The following is a 23,510-nucleotide window of genomic DNA, read 5'->3' on the forward strand; positions in this document are numbered from 1 at the left end:
GGCAACATAATATTCATTGTATCTCCAAACGCTGTATAATTTAAGTTGACTCTGTGTTATAAATTCAGAATGTGAATAAATTCAATAGATCCGCACTTCAAAAAACATTGGCTGTTATGTAGCAAAAAAAAGAGTTCCCTTGCAGAACAATTTCTTTATATTTTTACACATTTCACTTTTGGTGATAAAACATATTTATAACAAATGATAACAAAGAGATCAAATTTTAAAATACTAAGTTTTTTCATATTTTTGAGTTTAAGCAATTATATTATATTATTATTCATTCATTGAGCAATTATATTATATCCATTATATCCATTTCATTACAAATTTTACGCCATTCAGTTTTTAAATCAATTTGATTTTAAAAAACGTTATACATTTTTATTTAGACAAACCTAATTGAATAATATCAAGTAAAGTTCCGAAGAAAAATGCATAATTATATTAAATAAATTAGAATGAAATGAACTTATGTCTCACCTTAATACTAGCATACGCAAATACATTATAGCCTTCATACTGTCGCAAATTTTCAAGATAGCAATTTCTTTAAAAAATGGAGCTAATAATAAAGCGAATAAGATTATTAAGATGCTAAAAAATTTCCATCTTCATTACTAAATACCTAAAAAAGGTAAAACACACAAGATTGAAATCAACATTTATATGTTATACCTTCAATAATAAGCTCAATTTGCACAGAATCTTCTCCCATTGAATTGCTGACGTGACACACATATCGACCACTGTCACTGGACACCGTCTTATGAAAAACAAGTACACCACCGTCTTGCCTCGCTGAGGAGCTCATTTGGAGGGAAACAGGCTGATTTCCAACTAGTTTATGCCACCGATACCGTGGTACAGGATGTCCTTGGGCAATGCAGGACAAAGTTGTTTTTTGTCCTATTGTTGCTGTCACGATGCTTGATCTTTGAACTATTCTTGGCGGTTGGGCATGATGTGGATCTGAAACATATATGTTTTAATACAAACAATCTCTTTAAAAATTAGATATTATGATTAAATGGTATATTAAAAATAATTATTTCTGTAAATAACTGTTTATTATAATCTCTTTTCCAACATAAATTTGTAAATGACAGTAGAAAAAATTTATCTGAAAAAATTTCAGAATTTTCAAAACTATACACGCATTGATAATATATATATATATATATATATATATATATATATATATATATATATATATATATATATATATATATATATATATATATATATATATATATATATATATATATATATATATATATATATATATATATATATATATATGGAATTGAATCCAGTACAAAATAACTACCTGGATATACATGAAAAACATAAAGTAACCAAATATGATACATACAAGGACCAATTAGTTAGAAACCTTTGATAAATATACATAATTGGACTTCCATTTTCACTGAAAATAGCCCGCTTTCACCAAGGAATCAATTTTGAAAGATTGTGGATTACATTTATGTCCGAAAGTACCATGCATTGTTTATGTACACTTTTAGACTCTTTAAAATAAATAGAATATGGGATATTCGAAAGGTATGCCTTTCCAAATGCAATCAATATTTCTTAGTGAGTAAAGATTTGGGTTTTTCGGGCCAGTGGGAAATGTTGAGAGTCAGATTAGTGTTAATTAAACCGAATTTTAGTGATTCTGGTAAGATATATGTTAGTAAGATTGTTTATAAGGTATCCGTCACTTTTGAAATAAAAATAGCAGAATGCAATGACAATATGCCCAGGTGTTGCTTGGCTTTTTTTCATTGAGAAACACCTGGGTACCCCTTCAATATCTTTCAGAACATACTCCAGATGATACTCTTACCAGATCTTTGAAGAATGCCAACAAGATGAGATGCATTCATAGCTTTATGAAATTCTCACTATATTCGACGTTTTCCACCTCTGAAACATGGTGTAACGTATTTCATTTATTCACATCATCCATTTCTAATACTCGGATGTCCGATATCTTCCTTACTGTCACCACTGCAAATGAAGTCAGATACTTCGAGTAGAACTGAGAAGTTTCTTCTCAGGTATCCGACTACGAATTCCCCTCTTTCGCAGTACTTAGAGGGTGTTTCATGTCGAAAATAGTTGGAAAGGACGTTAGTTGAAGCTTTTTCTCAGATGAAGCAAAGTAGGGTACGTTTTTAGCTTTGCAATTCGTTTTATGATTCTGATCACAGTCTTGGATGATTGTGTTCGAACTTCAGTTAACCAAGTCTGTGTTGTTACCTTTAGAAAACAATATTTGATATCGCTGTTTTTGTTAACCCACTGAGTTTTGTTGCGGATCCGATAAGACAATATCCAACAGTAAGCATTTCATTTGATGATGAAAGATCATATCTGTCTTTTTTACCATTCTACTATATTTATCAGAAAATGAACATACTCTACTTTTACAAGCAATCTGATAAGACTTCAACCACGTCATTAGCAGGTTTCGCATATTATGGAGAGAGAGCTTTTTATAAGAAATTTCTAATGGTTTTTAACACTTTAACAAGTCTTTTTAGTGTTAAGTAAAACAATATTATAATGCAACTCTTCTGAAAGTATAATAATGTCTTAAAATAAATTAAAGTACACAAAATTACAAAGACTTTTGAAGAGAAATAACTAAAAATATTTAAAGAAACATAAGTTTCTAAAAAAACGTAAGTTTCTAAAAAAACGTAAGTTTCTAAAAAAGCATATGTTTCTAAAAAAAACATAATCTAAAGAAAAATATGCATTTTTTGAATTACGGTCACGAGTGATGAACCTGAGTTTTGTTTTGAGATCAAAACTTTTAAAAACTAAATCAGGTTTGTACCTGTTACACGGAAGCATCAGTGAAATGCTCTTATATCAAAGTAGTGTGCTGAGATCAATCTGCTGACATGATCACTTAGCCAACAGAATCCATAAAAAATAATAAAAGTGAAATCTAAAAACAGATGAAAAAAAATGACAAGAACTTAAAAAAAAAACAATTCTTAACTATCGTAAAAAAGTTGTAACATTTAGAAAATAACAGATGAAGCGTACCTGTTACAATTATTCTAGAGTAATTCATACTCATTTTTTTCTCTCGAGTCAAAATGTTCTCGGTGTGGCATCTAAAGCTGAAAGTGTTTGCATGATCTGTGGTATCAATAAGATATAAGTCACCATTTTCCAGCATGCCGTACTTAGCTAAAAAGGAATATAATAAAATTTCTACAATGAAATATTCTCGGTAAAATTAACTAAATAGTAAAATAATTAATTCAAGATAATAATTTTGGTATCTTTACATATTTCAGCTTTCGAGAATACAAATCCAGTAAAAAATACAGTTAAAACATTTAATGCTTTAACTGTAAGGGGAAAACGTTCTAATAGTACCATGCAGTATTACGCGTTTTGTTGTTAATTAAATAAGAAAAATGACCCAAAAGCAAGCACATACCATTCAGAGTTGACGAAGTTATCATAATTCCATCAATTCTTTCCCATGAAACTACTCGAACATAATCACTTACAGAGCTTGGAATTGGACATCGAAGAATAGCCATATTACCTCTCAATACAAACTCGTCAAATAAACGTATTTCGTAATTTTGTACAACAACTGAAAAGAGAAATAGAATTAGAATTTATTCCATAACTTTTAACATTAACTTCTTTAAATTTTAAAATGTTATAAATACTTTATTGCCTTTTGTTGTGTGGTATAGAGTGATTGTACCTCGTTATGCAGGAATTATAAAATTAGAGTTATGTATCAATTTTCAACTACCTACATGGGTAGAGCTATTATGAAATTCAAAAAAAAATTACAGCATTACTTTAAGGAATAAATATTTTCTTCTAATTAGATAAAAAATAAAAATATATCCTTTAACCTGAATCTGCCGTATGTGCATACTCATATAACATGTTACAAATTGAGAAATAAAGTACATTTATAAATTCCAAAAAAATTTGGCTGGAATAAAAGTAAATTATTGAAATTTTTGAAATACATTTATTTAATAATAGTTCTTAAAAAAAGAAAGGAAACAGAATCTCTCAAGGAAAAAAAATTTAAAAGTGAAACACGATGGCATAATTAGTTAGTTGCAGTGATCCATACCACGTTCCATTCATTTATTCATGTTTCAACATGAAAACAAAAGCAAAAAAGTTGGTGAAACATGGAGCTAGTGCAATATTGTTTGCTAACCAGAGAAGCTTCTCCGATACTGAGTCTGGAGCTATCGGCTACAGTGAAAACAATACAAAGCGCATTCCTAAGACGAGGGAATTTTATTCTTCGCTCACCGACCAAACCTATCTGATATTTAATATCACACTCCTACTTGAAATAGATTACCTACACAACAATAGTTACCGTCAGTGTTCTAGATGAGTTGTGAATAAATTTCTCTAGTTAGTGAGATAGTAAGATGCATGTAACCCTGCATGTAATGGAATATGAAATGTATGTAATATAAGAAGTTCAAACTACATTGAATCATAATATGGTTTCAAATATGATGCAGTCTAATTTCAGTGCGAAGTTGAATCGTAATATATGTAAAGAAAATTAATCCTTACTTAACTTGATTATTTGATAAAACACTGTTAAAAGAAATCCAGCATGTTAAACCAAAATATCATTCGCATCTGCCACTACCTGAATCTGATGTAAAATTGATGCATATGCCCATTCTTATTTGATGCATTTTCTTGTGTTTCATCTTAGTTTCATAGCACTAGACATTTTTTACTTGAATGCAAATTTACAAAATATATCTGTTTAAGGTACTCATATAGAAATTAAAAGGTGATCCATTCTTTTAAAAATAAAATCGATTATTCCAAACGGAATATTAGCTCAATTACACTATGCAGTTACATAACACTATGCAGTTTTTACTTGAATGCAAATTTACAAAATATAGTTGTTTAAGGTACTCATATAAGGATTAAATGGTGATCCATTTTTTAAAAAATTACATTGATTATCCTAAACGGAATATTATCTTAATTACACTATGCAGTTGCATAAAACTATACAGTTTTTACTTGAATGCAAACTTACAAAATATAGCTGTTTAAGGTACTCATATAAGGATTAAATGGTGATCCATTTTTTTTTAAAAAACTACATCGATTATCCTAAACAGAATATTAGCTCAATTTAAAAATAACCCAATAAGATTGAAGTAAATCTGTACGGTTTTAAATGCAATGGTCCCAAGGTTCAGTATACAAAAAGGAATAATATGTTGGTAGCACTTTTTATTTGTTATTAGCACAGTTTTTGTAGTACTCGTTTTGTAGTACTAGAATTTCTCCATCAGCTGAATAAAATCGAAATAATTATTTCAAAGACGGACTAAATGACACATCAATGACATGAGAAAACGAATCTCTCCTTTAATGACATTCCCGAATATTAGAGCGAAATGTTTCTTTGATTGAAAGAAAGCAAAATGAAAAAAAAAGAATGTCATATGATAAGACGAGAATATTCTGGTTTCCTTAAGTAGATAATGCCAAAAAGAGATCATCATCTCATCAGAATGTCTTTGAATGGATGATTGGTTAATATAGATAGTTTGCGAGCCCAGAATTTCGGTGAGATAGAAGCTTAACGACTATTCATTTATCAATAGGCTTATTGCATATTGTTTCGGACGGATATTGCCATAAAATGGTTAGTATTTATGATTCAACTTATAACTGCAATAAATGTTTGAAACTCTTGCTAATTATTTGTAATTTCCTCTGTTGATATTTATGTAGATAATTCTTTTTAAATGATTTCAAATGGTTAAATTTTAAATTCTGAATTTAAACTGATGTTTTAATGTGGTCCAGAAATAAATTTCAGAAAATATTTTGCTTATAGTGTATTTGCTTACTGACTCTACGACTTTTTCGACATTAGGTATTTTAACCATAAATTTTAGATTTTCAGAACCTTTCCATGTAGAGTTATTCAAATTTATGATGAAAAGAAAATTAAATTTGAAACTCATAAATGGCAATTTGGTAGAAAAAAAGAAAGAAAAAGCATCACACTGCGTACGTGATGATATGAAAATTTTATTTGCTTCGACAAATATGAAGCCGATAATATATGTTGAGATGTTTCGAGTACTTAAAAAGGGCACTTATTTTAAAGGTAAAGGAAGAAAACAGAATGTATGAGAAACAGAAAGTCTGAAATTGCCAACGAAAAATAGAAAATAAAAGTTAAAAGCATAATTAAAGCACTGTGGTAGCTAAAAATTAAAGATAAAAGAAAAAATTGTAGCGGTGAAAAAAAATGAAAAACCACAGTAGTTGAGAGAGGCAAATCAGATCATAATGCATTTCCACACTCTTTAGAGAGGTAGGGAAAACTTATATCGTTTACAAGGGCACCGGCATTTATATGAATGAAACAAGATTACTGCACGTCACGATGAGCTGATGTAGCAGGGAGGGAAAGAATCTTAGTATTAACAAAACTCAAGTTATATTGATGCTTCCAAAATATACCGCAATAGAATATTTATCACATTTTTGAAGACTGGCATATTTATCGTGTTCTTAAAGGTTAAATTTCAGGCGATTCTGGTTTGTCCAAGGTTGCCAAGGTCGCAGTGAAAAAGTATGTGATAAATTCCAAATCAATTTTCTCCTGATAGATCTTTAAGTAAGTGAAATTTACAGGCCTGAAAAGGACTTTAAAACCTAAGCGGGATAAGATTTCAGTATGGCTGCAGCAAATGACAAGAAAATAGGCAACAAAAATACAAATACAAATACACTGTAAGGGTTTGTAGAACAGAAAGGTATGAGTTGATCTAGTGAATGAGCTATAGCTGAATAGCTGAATGAACTATAGGAGTTAAATCCATGGTTAGCAGTAAAGTGAGAGGGCGATGTATAGTTCGGAAATTAAAGAATAAGAGTCAAAGCAAACATTAAGTGCGTGAAAAATAAAAGGTTGTGTTGTTGTTGTTGTCGCTTGCCTGTTTAGGCAGAGGGGGTGCGATTGTTCTTGTTCTCCAGTGGCGCCATCTATGGTAAAACATTTTGTGTTTTCCAGTGGCCCCATCAGTGGCGCCATCTATGGTCGGTAAAAGGTAACAAGGTTAATTAAAGTTAAAATCAGGGGGTAAAATAACGGCAGAATGTTTGCAATAAGCAAAGGAGAAAAATTGATTCAGATTGTTTAGTTACATTAATATCTAAGAAAAGTAGAACAAAATTTACTTCTGCTTTTAAAGTTATTTGAATATTGGCGTCAACCAAGATGACAACAGAAATTAACACTTTCACAATCTATTAAGGCAAACTAGTCATCAAGACCGGGATAGCCTAGTCAGTAGGGCACTGGTCCCATTTCTAAAAGTTCATGGGTTCGATCCCCGCCCGCTGAAGACTCCCCGTGTAGTAAATGGTGACTGACGCATGTTAAATCTATCGAGTCTCAAAGTCCTTGATGTTCCCATGACAAATCATACCTCTGGGGGTACTGATCCAGGAGTTTCTTTGTCTTCTGGATTGGTTCAAAATTACAAGGCTACGGAGTTGAACATTAGTAGTCGTAAACCCAAAATTGGGTCGGCTGTTCAACGACTGTTGCAAAATAAAATAAAACTAGTCGTCAACATATCTTCTTCATCGTAAGAATTTTAATTTTATTTTTTATTTTATAACCGTCGTTGTACGTCGTTTACGACTTCTCAACTCCGTAGTCTTGTAATTTTGAACCAATCCAAAAGACAAGGGAACTCCTGGATCAGTACCCCCAGAGTTATTGATTTGCTACGAGAACTTGAAGGACTTTGCGACTCGATAGAATTTACGCACATCAGTCACCATTTACTACACGAGGAATCTTCGGCCTGCTGGGTTGGAACCCACGAACTCTTGGACATGGGCCCAGTGTCCTACTAACCAGACTTTCCAGGCCTTCACCTTAAGAATTTGAAAAGTTTAAAGACTTCGAAATATCGGGTTAATGTCACACAGAATGAGAGCGAGAGGATTACCCATGGCTTAGCCCCCACTTAATTCATAGAATTTACCATTGAATTAGAAAGCAGTTTTTGAACAAATGAATTGACAAGGGAGATAATACTTTAAAATTCGTTAAAGAAAAAATTAAATTCTTTTAGTTTAAACAATTAATAGCACTGGAAATAAGAATATTAGTAACGAGAGAAACAACATCAAGGCAGAGCATAATTTTGCTAAAGTTGTCTAATTTCATTTTTTGCTTACTTATTCCTCTGTTTTCAGGACAAAAATGTGTTTGCTTTCAAACTAATACACCTTTGCCCCTTGTTAACAGCATGAGTTCTTCACCACTTTTCTATAGTTTGTGCAATTCTGTCCTGGTGTGTCTCTCTCGGACACAGCTGTTTCTCTAGTTTTGTTACATCTCCTTCATTAATTCATATATATTTCACCTTTTCTGTTTCAATATATATATATATATATATATATATATATATATATATATATATATATATATATATATATATATATATATATATATATATATATATATATATATATATATATATATACAGAGAGAGAGATAGAGAGATAGATACATTTATACAATATATTGAAAGTACTAACGTTAGACGTATAAATCTTGTAAGGTAGAATTCCGTAAGAGTCGTTAGGGAAAACTATATTACTTTTACGTGCCCTCTAAAATAGTTATCTTTGAATTTAAAAGCGATGTTTAAAAATAAAGTAATAATAAACTAGTAAATATCTAATAAATGTATCAAATTGAGGCAATGAAGCTGAAGCAGGATCGGAAGATGTTAGATTAAAAATTTATAAGTTTGCAGTTCTTTTTCAGATGTCGGGTCTAGAAGAACAGATGAAGGTACAGTTCGAATCAAATAGGCCTTTGGGAAATATAGTGTAAGGAAGTTGGACCTTTGCAGAACGGTTTTCAAATAAAGTCCAATAAATTTTGTTTTTCCTTGATAGCTCAATAACAAATTCAAGATTTTTTCTATTTCAAGTAGTTTTGCTAGGCTTTAAGATTTAATTTTCTTCAATGTTTTTATATTGCCTTTGTAGACAAATAATTTTTTAAGAAGTAGGTGCTTAAAATCCAAATTGCGATACATTTGAATTTTTTTTTTGTTTTTTAATTTGTCAGTGATATAAATACTCTAGTAAAAATATTTTAAATTAAATAATAGGCAAATCTTATGGTTAAACAGATAATGAATTTATTTCAGGAAAACAAGCTTATATGCTTCAATTTAATTAGATTTAATGTAAAAGGATGATTTTTTTCTCGCATTATAAAAGTATTTTTATTATCTCAAATCAAAGGAAAATTACATAAAATTTACCGGCAGTTAAATTTTGAAGTTTTTTTTCTCTATATTTTAGTTTGCACTGTGAGCAAAAAAAAATATCTCGAGCAACTCTTGTTCTAATTATTGGAGTATCACGAAGTAAGGATAAATCTAAAATTTTCAAAAAAATTGACTTCAAGCATGCTTGCTATTTAATGCTAACTATTAAAGCTACGGAATACGAAGTTTGTTCTTTGTAAAAATTTACCTTTTCTTGAAGGATTTGGATTTTTGACCATCAAAATGGTGCTAGTCGAAATCTGGAAACATGATTCAATTAAATTAGATTTCAATTTAATTAGATTTAATGTAAAAGGATGATTTTTTTCTCACATTATAAAATTATTTTTATTATCTCAAATCAAAGGAAAATTACATAAAATTTACCGGCAGTTAAATTTTGAAGTTTTTTTTCTCTATATTTTAGTTTGCACTGTGAGCAAAAAAAAATATCTCGAGCAACTCTTGTTCTAATTATTGGAGTATCACGAAGTAAGGATAAATCTAAAATTTTCAAAAAAATTGACTTCAAGCATGTATTTAATGCTAACTATTAAAGCTACGGAATACGAAGTTTGTTCTTTGTAAAAATTTACCATTTCTTGAAGGATTTGGATTTTTGACCATCAAAATGGTGCCAGCCGAAATCTGGAAACATGATTCCGTTATATAAGTCAAGAGATCAAAGCAAAAATTTGTACCCATTTCACTTTTTACTTATTTCGCAATGAGTCAGGAGTTTTCATGTCAATCGAAAATTTTATGGAAGCTGTTATAAAATAAGTTTATCCAAAAATAACGTTAATTAGAAACAACTTTTAAAAGGAATATATAAATTTTTATTATTCTTTCTGTTATTATGTCACAAAAAAATATGCGTAAGAGCTTTTTTCTCGCTATAAACGATATGGATCAGATATTTATTTCTTAAAAGCGAAAAATAAGGAAAGAAAGCAAATTCTAATATTATAAGTTGAAAGCTTTTTGAATTTCAACTTTCCTGGCTGGGACTTAAAGTCTTTATGAATGATGCATAGATATTATTTGCATACTTTCACAAAATATAAAACGTACATATTTCATGAGATATCAACATTATGCAGCCATTACTATATCCCGAAAGCATTAGCTGAACCCCACTCCATTTGAGAAACTCCAGATTTTCTCCAATTTAGTTAAGAGACACTATCTTAGCTTCATCTTTCAGTATTGAATAAGTTTCATAGAAAATTTATGTCTCTTATTTTTGAATATCGATTCAGGATTTTCACGTCATTTCTCTGTAAGTTAGTTCTGCATAAATGATACTACTTTCTTTTCTTAGTAAATATATCTACCCGGTATCTTGTAAATAAAATATATATGTATGATTATTTGAAAATAAGTTTTGCATTTATATATGTTATCATGAGTTGGCAAAATTCGTTTTCTTCCCTTAGTTTCGAATAAAATCCTTCTGAACATGTGAAATTTCGGATTCTTACTAATAATTTTTAGGGATTCTACTGAGGTTAAGATAAATCCAAAATAAAACTTTCGTGTCTTTTATTTCTTGTAACCTTTGATTTGAGTCCGCACTAATTACATATGTTTCTGTAAGGTTTGGGATCAAACAAATTAAGCGTTATAGTGTATCTTTAAATGAAAAAAATCAATAAATCAATGAATCATTTTTTTTTGTCGTATGCCTGTTTTAGGCAGTGGGGGTGCGATTGCTCCTGTTTTTCAGTGGCGCCATCTATGGCCAGAAATTCGACTTCTCCCATGCCATTCACACAACCACAACCCGTTTATAGGGCGGGTCACATTTACACACACTCACGCACAAAGGAGTAAGGACATAGAACCCACAGAGAGATAAAGAAACACCCATGCCTTGTCCGGGATTCAAACCCAGGACCTTTCTGATGCAAGGACAGTTCCCTGCCCCCTACACAGGCCGGTTGGCAATGAATTAGTAAATATGTGATTAAAAATAAAAAAATGAGAAAGTCGCTGAATTAATGAATCAGTAAAAAATAGTAAATCAATAGGAAAAAGAATCAATAAACCAATGAATGAAGGAAAAGTAATCATTAAAAAATAAATTAATTCGATGATTCTTCGCTCAGATGATTTGCTTATCCGTGTATTTTCTGAAATGTATTTGTTAATCCAGGCATTCGTTGATTTATTGATTCGTTTTCGCTAACTCGTTGAGAATTTTATGTTGTTTTTTAATTCATTGATTTAATTTTCATTATCTTCATTCATTTATTCACTTTTTTATCAAATCACTCATCCATTTATTGCTACTTTTTTTTTCTTGATTATTAATTCTCTGACTTTTTTCCCCGCTTATTTATTCATCTGCTGCTTCATATAGAGATTTGCTTTTTTGTTCCATTCTGCTGCTAGAAGTTAATTTTATGCGAACTTTAATTTTATTAGAACCTTTTCTTTTACAATAAAAAAAAGAAACATGACTTCAATGTGGGTCTTTTACTGAGATCTCTGGGAAGAAGGTGAATTTACGAAAGATTTTAGACACTTTGCGCAAGCCGTTCTGCCATCGATTGCGCGTTCAAAAAAAATTTCGCTCTGAGTGGTAACATATAAATCTTTTTAGTATATTTATACTTTTCTCTGCATGCCATTTTAATAAACTGCAATGTTAGTTTCAACTTCTTACCTGCTCTCACATGCACATCTCGACTGCCAATAATTCCTATGTTGTTGGACACTTCGCATCTGTAAATCGAGGCATGGACATCAGATCTGTAATCTTCTGCAGCAAAAGGTCTGAAAACTAATGACCCATCATGTTGGATGTAGCGAAGTCCTGTTAAATCGTGGACAACTTCTCCATCATTCTTGACCCATGTCACGATGGGTCGAGGTCTGCCATCTGTCAAACAAGGTATGACAGTCCCACTTGAATTAGAAAACTCCACTCTATTCGGAGGTTCACTCAGAAATGATGGGCCCTTGCTTAATGGATCAGTTGATAAACCTGTCATTAAAATAAACATTATTTAGTTGTCATGGATCTAGATTGCATTTTGGAATAACTTGAAATAATTACAATTTCGTGAAAAGTTTAAAATAAATTTAAATGAGACATTAATAAATCGTTGCAAATAAAACAAATAGTATAAACAATGCAATAAATTTCTGAAATCTGTTTAAAAAAATAGATAAAAGAAACAGTAAAAAACTCAAATCATACCCCCACGTCTATTGTAAATAAATAAACAAAATATTTACCCTTCTATAGATGTAAAAAACCGTGGGTGATGCAGTTACATTTTCAAATCGAAATCTTGTTAAGTTATTTAAAACAATTTCCTGTATTATCTTGACTAAATGAAATTTGTTATTTACCGGTGATATTTTTTGTCTTAAAAATGAAAGATATTAACGGTCTATTATATTTGCATGTATTCAATAGTATGGAACAAAACATTATATAATAATTAATGATAGCATAAGAGCAAAATAATTTCTTTCCCCCTGAAGTGACCTTGATTCAAATCCCTCAGACGACTGATTAAACCATATTTATTTCGCCAGTTTAGATATCAGTAACGATAAAAAAAAAGTTAGAACAGTGAAGAAAAATTTTGCACGTAAATGACGGAGCACTGCTTAAATATCATTCATTACGTCTAGAGCCCATTCATCGTAATGAATTGGGGACACTTTGCTCTGAAAATGTTCTACGTGAAAGTAGTTTTAGTTAGTCAAAATGGTTTATTTATAAGCTCCCGTTTCTTTTGAATTAATTCAAAGTTAACAAAAATAACAAATTCATCAAAAAGTTGTTCACAATCTTTAGATAATTTTGTAGTTATGGAGACAACATTGAAAAGCGGTCACCATATTAAGAGAAAAAAATAATAGTGATTTATCATTGAAAATCGAGTAAAATTGATGAGAAATGATTGTTAATTTAAACCTAATTTGGGAAAAGATGAAACATAAAACGTGTTTAAAATGGATGGAATATATTTTATGAAGTTGAATTTTTATGTTATTTCTATAATAGGTACAGAAAATAGATCTATTTTGAGAATTTGATTTCCACTTGTCTAGGTTCACATTAAGCTACTCAGGTTCATTAAAAAAAATTTTTAGAGGAATTTAAATGTAATTTGAAAATCTGTAAAATTTGTAATGTCTGTAATGGCACGGATAAATACTGTGGCGCTTTTAGTTGCAAATTTTCACAATATAATAAACCTTTTGTGTGCTAAGTGTGCTAAACATCAGTCAGAAATATTCTAACCAACTTGAGCTAGTAATCTTTATAAATTTGTGAAAAGTAGTATTCCATTTTATTACTTAAATATAGAAAACACTGGATGAACAGTTGTTCAGTAAATTTTGATTGCGAAGCTAACACATTTGACCAGGGCATCATCCCAAAATCCTAAAATAGCAATTACTTTCAAAAGGAATGTCAGTTAAGAAAAGAAAAGAAGAACACTATCAAGGAGAGAAAGACAAACTACTATTTACTTTCACGATGGCTGAGTCTACCATTATATATAATTAAAATAACAATTTACATTTGGATCTGAAGTATCTGAAGTAAATGTTTTATTAAACGTAAAGTAGCAAGTAAATAACCAATCTTCTATATAAATATATAGATACGGTCACTTTTTTCATGTAGGCCTTTGTCAGATATATACTAGATTGTATTCACTACGTTAATATGAACGACGGTCATTCAATAGTATAAAATAGCATAAAGAATTGTACTTTATAACCATTTTATCTTCCTACTAACTATTTAACTATAATTTAACTAGTTATTTAACTATTATGAATCAATAATTTAACCACTTCATTACTAGGACTTATTGCGCAGAAAAAAGATGGCTCTGGCAATCATAATATATTAATAAAACAGCTATTTAGAGCTAAAGTAACAAAAGTTTTATTCAAGCTAAATTAGTATGTAAATGAAGAAATATCCATTTGATATAAACATAATCGTACTGCCATTTTTTCAGGAAGGCGTTTGTCAGATATAAACTAAATTCTATAGATTATATTCACTAGGTTAATAAAACAGACGATCCTGCAATATCATAGAATATCAAAAAGGATTCTGCTTTATTGCAAATTTATCTTGCTACTTCAAAATTCTGATTAAATATCTGATCTCTTTTGGTTCAAAAATGAACTGAATAAACAGGAAAAAGTATAATATATAGTCAAAAGCAATAAGAGAATGGAATGTAAATAAAAAAATAATAATTTCTATCTAGGAAATGGCTTGACTCTTGTCTTTCTAGAAAAAAAAAAGACTTACGCAATCCGTGTATCTTTGTTTCGAGAAAGACAAGATATCATTTAAAGACAATATCACTAAAAAGGCAGGAGCTATACGACTGTAAATATAAATTATTTGAAATTATAATGTACTTAAAATGATTTTGAAACTCGTAATATTGAACAGAATTACTATTTAATTGACAACATACATCTTTGTGTGCTTTGCTTGCAAAAAAAAAAAAAACTAACAACACTTTAAGAAATTCTTATAATAAAATCAACAATATTCTGAGAATGAAATGTAATCATTATTGTGTTGAAATTTTGAATGTCTAAGTAAACTAGAGATTAAATAAAATGAAATTTTTCAGAAATTAAAGAGGTGAAAAACAAGAATCTATGGTGGCTAAAAAAGATTTGACATCGATTGAGAACTTGATATAAATCCCTCTTTTTATTAATTTGAAACTTTATTTCTCACCTTTTGTTGCTGGTAAACATAGCAAATATATGCATCTATGAATTTCTTTTTTACTAAACATTACCCTATGTCACTTGTCTCTATCTTCTTTTTACTTTTTATATAAACTTATACTATCTCCCACTTCCCTTAATTGTTCAAAAACTAAAACCTTTATATCTTTTCCCAATTTGATTTTAAAAACACATTTTGCTAGATAGAATTTAATATTTTTTTTTAAAATACAAATTTATTTTTTATAATGCTATCTAAATATTGTGATTCATTATGATAAATAGCAATTAATATATTCGAGCAAATTTAGTTTATTTCTTTCATCCAACCTATTACTACTAACTATGACCCTTCTATAATTAACTATTTTCTAAACTATTCACATGCCACTTAATTTATACCGCAGTTTCACTTTAATTTGTGACATTCGTTAGAACATTTATTAAACAGAGATTTTATTCCATAAAGCTAATGGAATTCTATTTTCAATCACATTTTAATATGTAATTCATGTAATTCATTCCGCAAATAGTTCCGTGTATTACAAATTAAACTTTACATAGGAATGAACTTTATTGCATTTTTTAAACTAAAAAACAGAATTTATGAGTTGATTTAATTTTCTTCCGCACTGAGAATTCATTAACATTATATTAACTGGGGAGGGGGAATTAACCGTTTAATATCTGTGTGGAAAATATTTATAACCACCATATTTCTTGATGCAAATGATTTTCTTAATATTGATGTCATACGTGCAGGTAGCTTGCCTTTGATAATAAAACATAGTCTGGCATTCCTATCACAAAGTTGAAGTGTTAAAAAATCTTATCATTCTTGTATGGTTGGATTTTAAAAGCATGCTATACTAGAATTTGATAATAAGTTTTGATTTTTTCAATTAAAATGTATTTTCTTATAATATTGTCTAAATAATGTGATTCATTTTGCAAAATTACAGTTAAATTATTAAATATTTAAGGCACGCATTTTTATTTTAAAACTTTCATCTATTCATCTTTCACCTATTTCGAATATTAGCCTATTTCATCTATTTTAAACTTTCATCTATTTTATTACTATTATAAGCCTTCTATAATAGAGCAGACTAAGTATTTTCTTAATTAGCCACTAGTTTTCTAATAAATACCGATATTTTGCATTTACTCAGAGCACATGTTGCAAAATTTATTAAACACCGCTTATGCTAATGGAATTTTATTTTTAATCAAATTTTGAAACGTAGTTCATGCTCTACAAATTAATCTATGTATTACAAATTAAGCTTAAAGTATCACTTACACATGGATGAACTTGATTGCATTTTTCAATTTCAAGAGTACAATTTACGAGCTGAGTTAATTTTATTCCTCACTGAGAATTGATTAGCATTATAATATCTAGGCGGAAAATATTTCTAACCATCATATTTCTTGATACAAATGATTTTCTTAATGTTGATACCATACGTGCAGGCAGCTTACCCTAGAGAATAATACACATTCTAGTATTCCTATCACAATGATGAAGCGTATAAAGTGCTGCATAATTAATACGGATAATAGTTCATCGTTTCACTGAACGGTTTCTGTATCTTGAGAAAATGAGGTTTCCATATTACCATTTTATGCCCGTTAATGATGACAGGAAAAATTTATGAAGTAATTGGTATTGAAGTAATGGGATTTTCACACTTCGTTACAAAAAAAATCGATGAATCCCAGAGGAATGGAAATATTGATTTTTTTTTATCACACTTCCCTTTGTTTTTGATCATTAACGAAAAAAATTATGCCCTTTCTATTCGATTCTTTTTCAATAAAATTGAACAGTAAAAACTACTTTATCATTTACGATTTTGACGTCCTGTTATGGGAATTTTAATGAACTAAGAGCAAATAGTTTTCGCCTAATCGTTGAAACTATTTCAAACAATTCTTTATTAGTTTCATGAAAAAGCTATTATATGTGCGCTTTAAAATTTATTAGTAATGGAGCTAGCCTTTTGATTATAAATCTATTTTAATCCAAAAAAAGGAATATAAAGCCAATTTTAAAGATTTTTACCGTATATTTTAGATTTTTGTGACAAAACGTGGAAAAATACTATTATTTACTGCACCCAATTGCGAAAAACTCTGTATCTATCTGCAGGACTGCTGTAAAATTGTAAGATTTATTTGCTTAACCAGTGATTAGATTACATAATTAGTGATAGGTAGAGTACATAATTAACATTTAAAATACATTTTAAAAAGAAAAAAAAAGATTTTAGAAACTAACTACTTTTCGTACAGCTTGTTTACTATTTTCTTATAGAAAATTTGCGTTACCTATCAGTGACATCGGTAAAAATAAACGAATGATTTAAATTTATTTGAATTGAACTATTCAAAAATCGAATTTTCTTCGAGCTTAATGCATAATTTTTTTTTGAAAGGAACTTTCCACTCCTCTACCAGTTTAACGTTTTTCATAGGAATTTAAGGTCATCATTAAACCTCCGTCTCTCTCTCTCTTTATATATATATAATTTCAGGAGGATTCTTAATTTAGATACATAAACTCTCAATAATTTTAAAAGAAAATATTTTCCGAGCATATGAGAGGAGAAGGTAATTAAGCTTTGCACTGCTGTAAGCTTTGTATAGCTGTTGTTGTTAATGCCACGATTGACGTCACTTGCAGGTACTTAATCAAATCTAATCCGAAAACTTACAGTATGATAATAAACCAAGTCTAAGAGTTGCAACATTAATGCACCGCTTTGTTTACACACGACTATCGAATTTCGGTATTGAATTCCAGCGTAGAATATCATAGGTAAACAATTCAGAAAAATGTGCATTAAAACTAATATTAGATATATTAGAGATTCAAGCAAGCAATTCGTTCATATTATAACATTTTTCTCAATTCCTATGGAAAGCTCTTTCTTTGGGCTATGGGGTGTTACACACAAACCGTTGATCGGAGTGAGTTTCAAAGACGGCAATTAGGTTTACCATGTCTTTGAAAGTCCTCACAATTTTTTTGCGGATCAGTTAGGAATTGAGTATTTGTATATGGAGCATACACATATGCAAGCATTCTGCTTTATTTATCTAAATTTGTTTCAAAGATCTAAACCCAAAACTATGTTGGCTAGATGTTTAACAAGTACTTTTGGTGGTGGAAAATAGAAATTACAAATATTTCTCAAAACCTGAGTAAGGAATCTATAATTTGGCAATTAATACTTCAAATTTCATTAAAAAAAAGAAAGAAAAAAAGAAAAACATTGTAGCAACTCCAAAAACATTTCGAATCTTTATGTAAATGTTATTATCAATATACACTCTTATTATCAATAAAGATATACACTCTTTTCAAACAGTTGTCTGAGAAAAAATAATTGTTAAAATTTAAATTTTTATATACAGCAAAGGTCTTATACTTGTTTCGGTATAGCACCAAGTCTTAGAAATAGTTAGGCAAAAAATTATTTTCGGATCTGAACACTGTTCTCCGATTTCCATAAATTCTAACTGTTAACATTAAGTGAACTCGAAGTCATTTTTAGCATTTTATGTTATAGATGAGCACTAAATGGTGTAATTTCTTAAAATTGAATCACACAATTTGATCAATCGAAAATATTTTGATACAGATTTTTTTCCCTTTTATGAGTTATTGAGGGCTGTTTTTATCCCAGAGGTTTAAAAATTGGATTTCAGTACAAAGAGGCCGAGTTTCGATCTGAGACTATGCTATATCCCACCGAGTGTATTCGATATACGCGCTTGTAAAATCGTGTGGAATCGAAAGTCCCGTGGTCAGTAGCTGAGCAAAACCATGGGTACAGAAATATAGAGAAATGTTCCTTCCTCTTCAGATATATCTTCAAACTGAAGAAAAGGCCACACGAATGAGTAACTCTGCTAACTATCAGTGGTGTTCTGAGCTGAGACAGACTTTAACCATTGCGTTTCTCTCTTGTCAAACAAAAGGTGTACCTTCCTGACTTAGTTTGCAAAAGGCTGATGGTTGGCGAACTTGGCCAAGTGTCATTATAAATAGCAACAACATGTTTTTGCATTTAAAATCATTGTAAAATTATTACACAATTTTGTGACATATTTTGGAATACATGAAAATAAATGTATAAGATTTTACTGTTGCATGATAATATGCTGCCAAAAAAAAAAATTATATTTTTATTTAGTTGCACCCATACACATTCATGTGCGTTAAACTCAAAGAATGAATTATAGTCCCTGATATTTTTGTGTAAATTATAGTTTTCTTAAGAAATATCTAGTGCACTATTTGATAAATTAACTAAAATTGTTTCATTAAATGCGAAATCATGAACTTATACTATTTCTATTATATTCAACATTATTGAAATAACTACGAAAGTTAACTGCTTCAAATAAATTTCTTACCGTAGTTTCACTTTAGTTAAGGATTCAAAAACCCTCACTGCACCCTGATTTCCTCTCCATTATTTATTTTCTGGACAGAATTTTCTTAACAACGTTGCGTGCAAGATTGATTGTACACTTGTCTGAATATCATTGCTTGATGCCCGAGAACAATCACATCATAACATCTAGAAGTGTTAAAATTTAGTAATAACAATCATTACTTGGTACTTTACTTTTTAGTGAGATTTATCTCAAATGAATATATTAGAAAAGCGATAAATGGATTCAAGCGTATTAAAGTATGATACTTTGGGTGCGGTCAAAAACAATCTTCCCATTTACATTTCTTGAGTGTCACCACACCCAAAGAGTATTGTTCTTCAAACAGGTGTTCCGTATTTTCTTATGAACTGACGTTTAGGAGATTGGGTGTCTTGTGTTAAATATATATCACGTCTTTCACGCATTAAAATGCATTAGTTCTGGATTAAGCTTGTACAAATTCTTTTGGAAACTTTACGATTACTTTAGTTGCTATTAATAAGTATGTTACGATGATTACGAGAAAACTTGTAGCTTTGAAAATTACACGGGGTTTGAGTATAATAAATAAAGGAAAGATTTATGATAAAAAATATAAAAAATTAGAGGAGCAAGTGTTTCTTGTTTTTGTTTTTTTTGTTTATTGAAGATTAGAATGCATATTAGGTTTTAAACATAATTTTTACTATTAAAGCAATCACCTATCTAATTCAATTATAGTTTTATTCCCTATAAATAGCCTTCTCTTTTTTTCTTAATTAGGCAACTATAACGGCAGCTTCGATTATGGTTGGTTGGTTCCAATGCCACTTGTCACACGGGCAAGCCTGCTTGGTGAAACTGAGAAAATTTAAGGCAGAGTGTGTGTTTCTTGTCTTTCAGTGGCGGGGAGTCTTCGACCGGCGGGGTTCGAACCCACGAACTCTCGGACATGGTCCCGGTGACCTACCGACCAGGCTATCTCGGCCTGTTTCGATTCTAGCTTTAGTTAACAGAATCATTGCAAAATTTGATAAATTTTCTCCAAATCCTTAAATTTTTGCAACTTATAAAATAATGTACATGATACCTGGAGATCCTTGCCTAATTTTGAAATTAAGAACAAAAAAAATTGGTATCGTTAAAATAATAAAATGCAATAGACTACAATGGCTACACATCTTTTCCGAATTGATAATACAAACCCAGTAAAAAAGGTCACTTTTACTAATCCCATTGGAAACAGAAAATGATTAAGACCAGCAAATAGATGACTTGACTTGGCGAGGAAGGACTTTCTTATAGTAAATAGGGGAGGCTGGAGAAGCCTTCCTGCGGAAAGGACCAGATGGGGCGAAGTTTACTGGGGACGGTCTAATCTGTAAATGGCTTTAGTGCTTTGAAAAACTAACAATATTAAGAAGATGAAAGTAACGTGACCCCTCCTTCCTATACTTTTCTGTTTTCTCTAACGTTGTTGGTTATTTTGTTCAATCTTGTTTACTAGCCTTATTGTTTAATCTCATTTTTTTATTGTAATTTATATTAAGATTTTCCTTTTAAAGCTCTGTTTCTTTATTTCTTGCACTGTGTTTCTACATTAAAGAGAGTGAGTCTGTACCGAAAATTATGTGTGTATATTATTGAGACATTATTTATGGTCTTTTCAAGTCGTTATCAACACTATTTACGTACAAAACAGGATTAATTCTGCTTTATTTTAATAGTTATAAGTAGAATAAAGTAATAAAATTTGAAAATCTTTAAGACTTGATAAATATTTGCGTTTAATATTTGAAAATATACATTAAACGTAAGAACTACATTTGCTATATGGAAATTCTTTATCGAAAAAAAAACGCATAAAAAGTATTTTTAATTATTTCATTGCTTTTTTAATACTTTATTTGAAGTAATTTAATATTTTAATGTAAAGTGTTCAAATTTGAATTTTTTAGGATTTTAATTTTCAAAAAAAATAATAATAATAATAAATAAATAAGTAATAATAGATACATTAAATGGAATCTATTAAAATTGGTATCACAAAATAAATTTTTTAAAGTTTTATTGCTCAGATATACCAGATGCATTGTTTCCATTTTTTTAAACTAGTAAAATTTGCTAATGCTAAAAAAGTAGAAAACCAGTGTTCACACTAGAAAGTGGTATCGCAATTAGCAAAGCAATTTATGATTCAGAAAATGAAGTAAAATCATTATTGTGGGACAAATTGAAATAAAACGATTACTGAATGGTTAATATTAAATATTTATACTGGTATGAAATGGAACTGTTAATACTACTTTCATTCAATGGGACTGCTAATACTATTTTCATTCTAAAATATATAGGTATGTTTCTTTTCATTATATCAAAATAATCCTTTAAATTGGACACATTAGGCAAAATACAAGATTAATTAATTTTCATTTTAGGAATTAAATTTTTGTTTTATCACTGATGTAGTTTTAGGTAGTTTGAATAAAAATACATTATTTTTTATAGCCCGGCAAAGTTCTGAAAGCAAGGTATTACTCTTAAGTTTTCCCACTTTTAGACACTTAAATTTTAATATGAACTTTCCTTATATGGCCTCATCAAATCAAAGTAATCATCATTACATTTGCCATGAAATTTTCTTGTCCTTTTATGAATCTGTGAATCAGGGATTATTGTGCTTAGTTCATTCTAAATCTGTAAAAGATCAGATTGAGAGAAAAGATAGACAATAAGGACACATTATTCTCAAGAAAAGGTAATAAAGGTAACTTTTAAAGACAGATCTTAGGATTGGATTTTCGCATACTACGAATGGATCTGAACTGCAAAAAAAGTTTGCGGGTTGTAATAATTTGTATTAGAATCATCGAGTTTTAATAACCATGTTGAAAAAAAGTATTAATAACTGCCCAAAAAATGATCAGAAAACCCCCATAACTGCAAATATCTCAGAAAAAAAGATTAAAAAATGACCTTGATAAACGATTACAAACTCATAATTATGGCGTGTTAAAATTTATTATTAAAAATTTGAAAGTCTGGTTTAATATATTTGTATTAAAAATATCGCTTGTGGAAAAACCAAGTGAAAAAGACCTCACAGACTATAAGAATTTATTACTGAAAAAATAGTCGGAAAATGTCAAATGGATTAACAAATAGATTTTCCCGAATGAAGAGGGTCTAAAATCAATTAACCAAATTCTAAACTCGAGTATCATAATAATATCAAATCAAAAAATTAGAATTTGAAAAATTACGCAGAAGCAGCATAAAAAATATCCGAAAAACGACGTGGATTTACACCTTTAAACAACTGAAAAGTGCTTCTCTAACTTCAGTGCTTCTTCGAGTCCGTTCGATATTACCATCAGTTTCTAAATCCAACTGTAACAATAGGTCAACATCGAATTAAGAGAATTGCCTGTCAATGAAACTTATCTTTTCGCATTTAAAGTGTGCTGTATTCTTTCTCCGCCAACGAGAAAAGTCATACGCCTTTTCTCTACCATGGATTGGGGGAGAAAATTTTAACTGCAACATCCAAAGTAGCGTCTTTCGATCTTTTTATAGACATTTGCGTCTGCAGTCCTCTGAAATATTACTTAAATTCTTTAAATGCTTCTAAGTATAAGCAGTTCTTTTTCATTCTTCTTTAAAATTTTTAAAATATAAATGAATAGTTAGTTTGTTTAAAAATTTTCATTTTAAACTATTTTGGTTACAGTGAGAACTTTTTCCTTTTAAGATTTTCTTTTTTAAACACTTCAAGCTCTTATGATTACATACTTCAATTTTGGATAAAATTACTTTTTAAGATTTGTCTTGGATCATAAATTTAAATATTCATTGTTTTAACTACTTCAAGGTATTTACGCATCAAAAATCACATGCATATAAAGAAATCAGAAAACGTAAATTTATATCAAGAACTGTAATGAGATAATATAATTGCAA

General features: G+C 29.7%; 1 protein-coding gene across 2 annotated transcripts in view; it reads right to left on the bottom strand.

Annotated features, from left to right (window-relative positions):
- LOC107452964 (cell adhesion molecule Dscam1) overlaps window positions 1–23,510 on the bottom strand; it is an 89,011-nt gene that overhangs the window by 51,061 nt on the left and 14,440 nt on the right. For both annotated transcript variants that reach the window (XR_015429887.1, XM_087153670.1), the window contains exons 2-5: window positions 12,052–12,372; window positions 3,473–3,634; window positions 3,070–3,216; window positions 682–975 (exon numbers count right to left, since the gene is read on the bottom strand). Coding sequence is in view for 1 of the 2 variants with exons in the window: in XM_087153670.1 (XP_087009796.1) it covers window positions 682–975; window positions 3,070–3,216; window positions 3,473–3,634; window positions 12,052–12,372 (924 nt within the window). In the remaining variant the exon portion in view is untranslated. The remainder of the gene's footprint in view (window positions 1–681; window positions 976–3,069; window positions 3,217–3,472; window positions 3,635–12,051; window positions 12,373–23,510) is intronic.

Source organism: Parasteatoda tepidariorum, chromosome 10 (genome assembly GCF_982258835.1).
Source record: "Parasteatoda tepidariorum strain Cologne lab strain chromosome 10, Ptep-v5.0, whole genome shotgun sequence".
Lineage (NCBI taxonomy): Eukaryota > Metazoa > Arthropoda > Arachnida > Araneae > Theridiidae > Parasteatoda > Parasteatoda tepidariorum.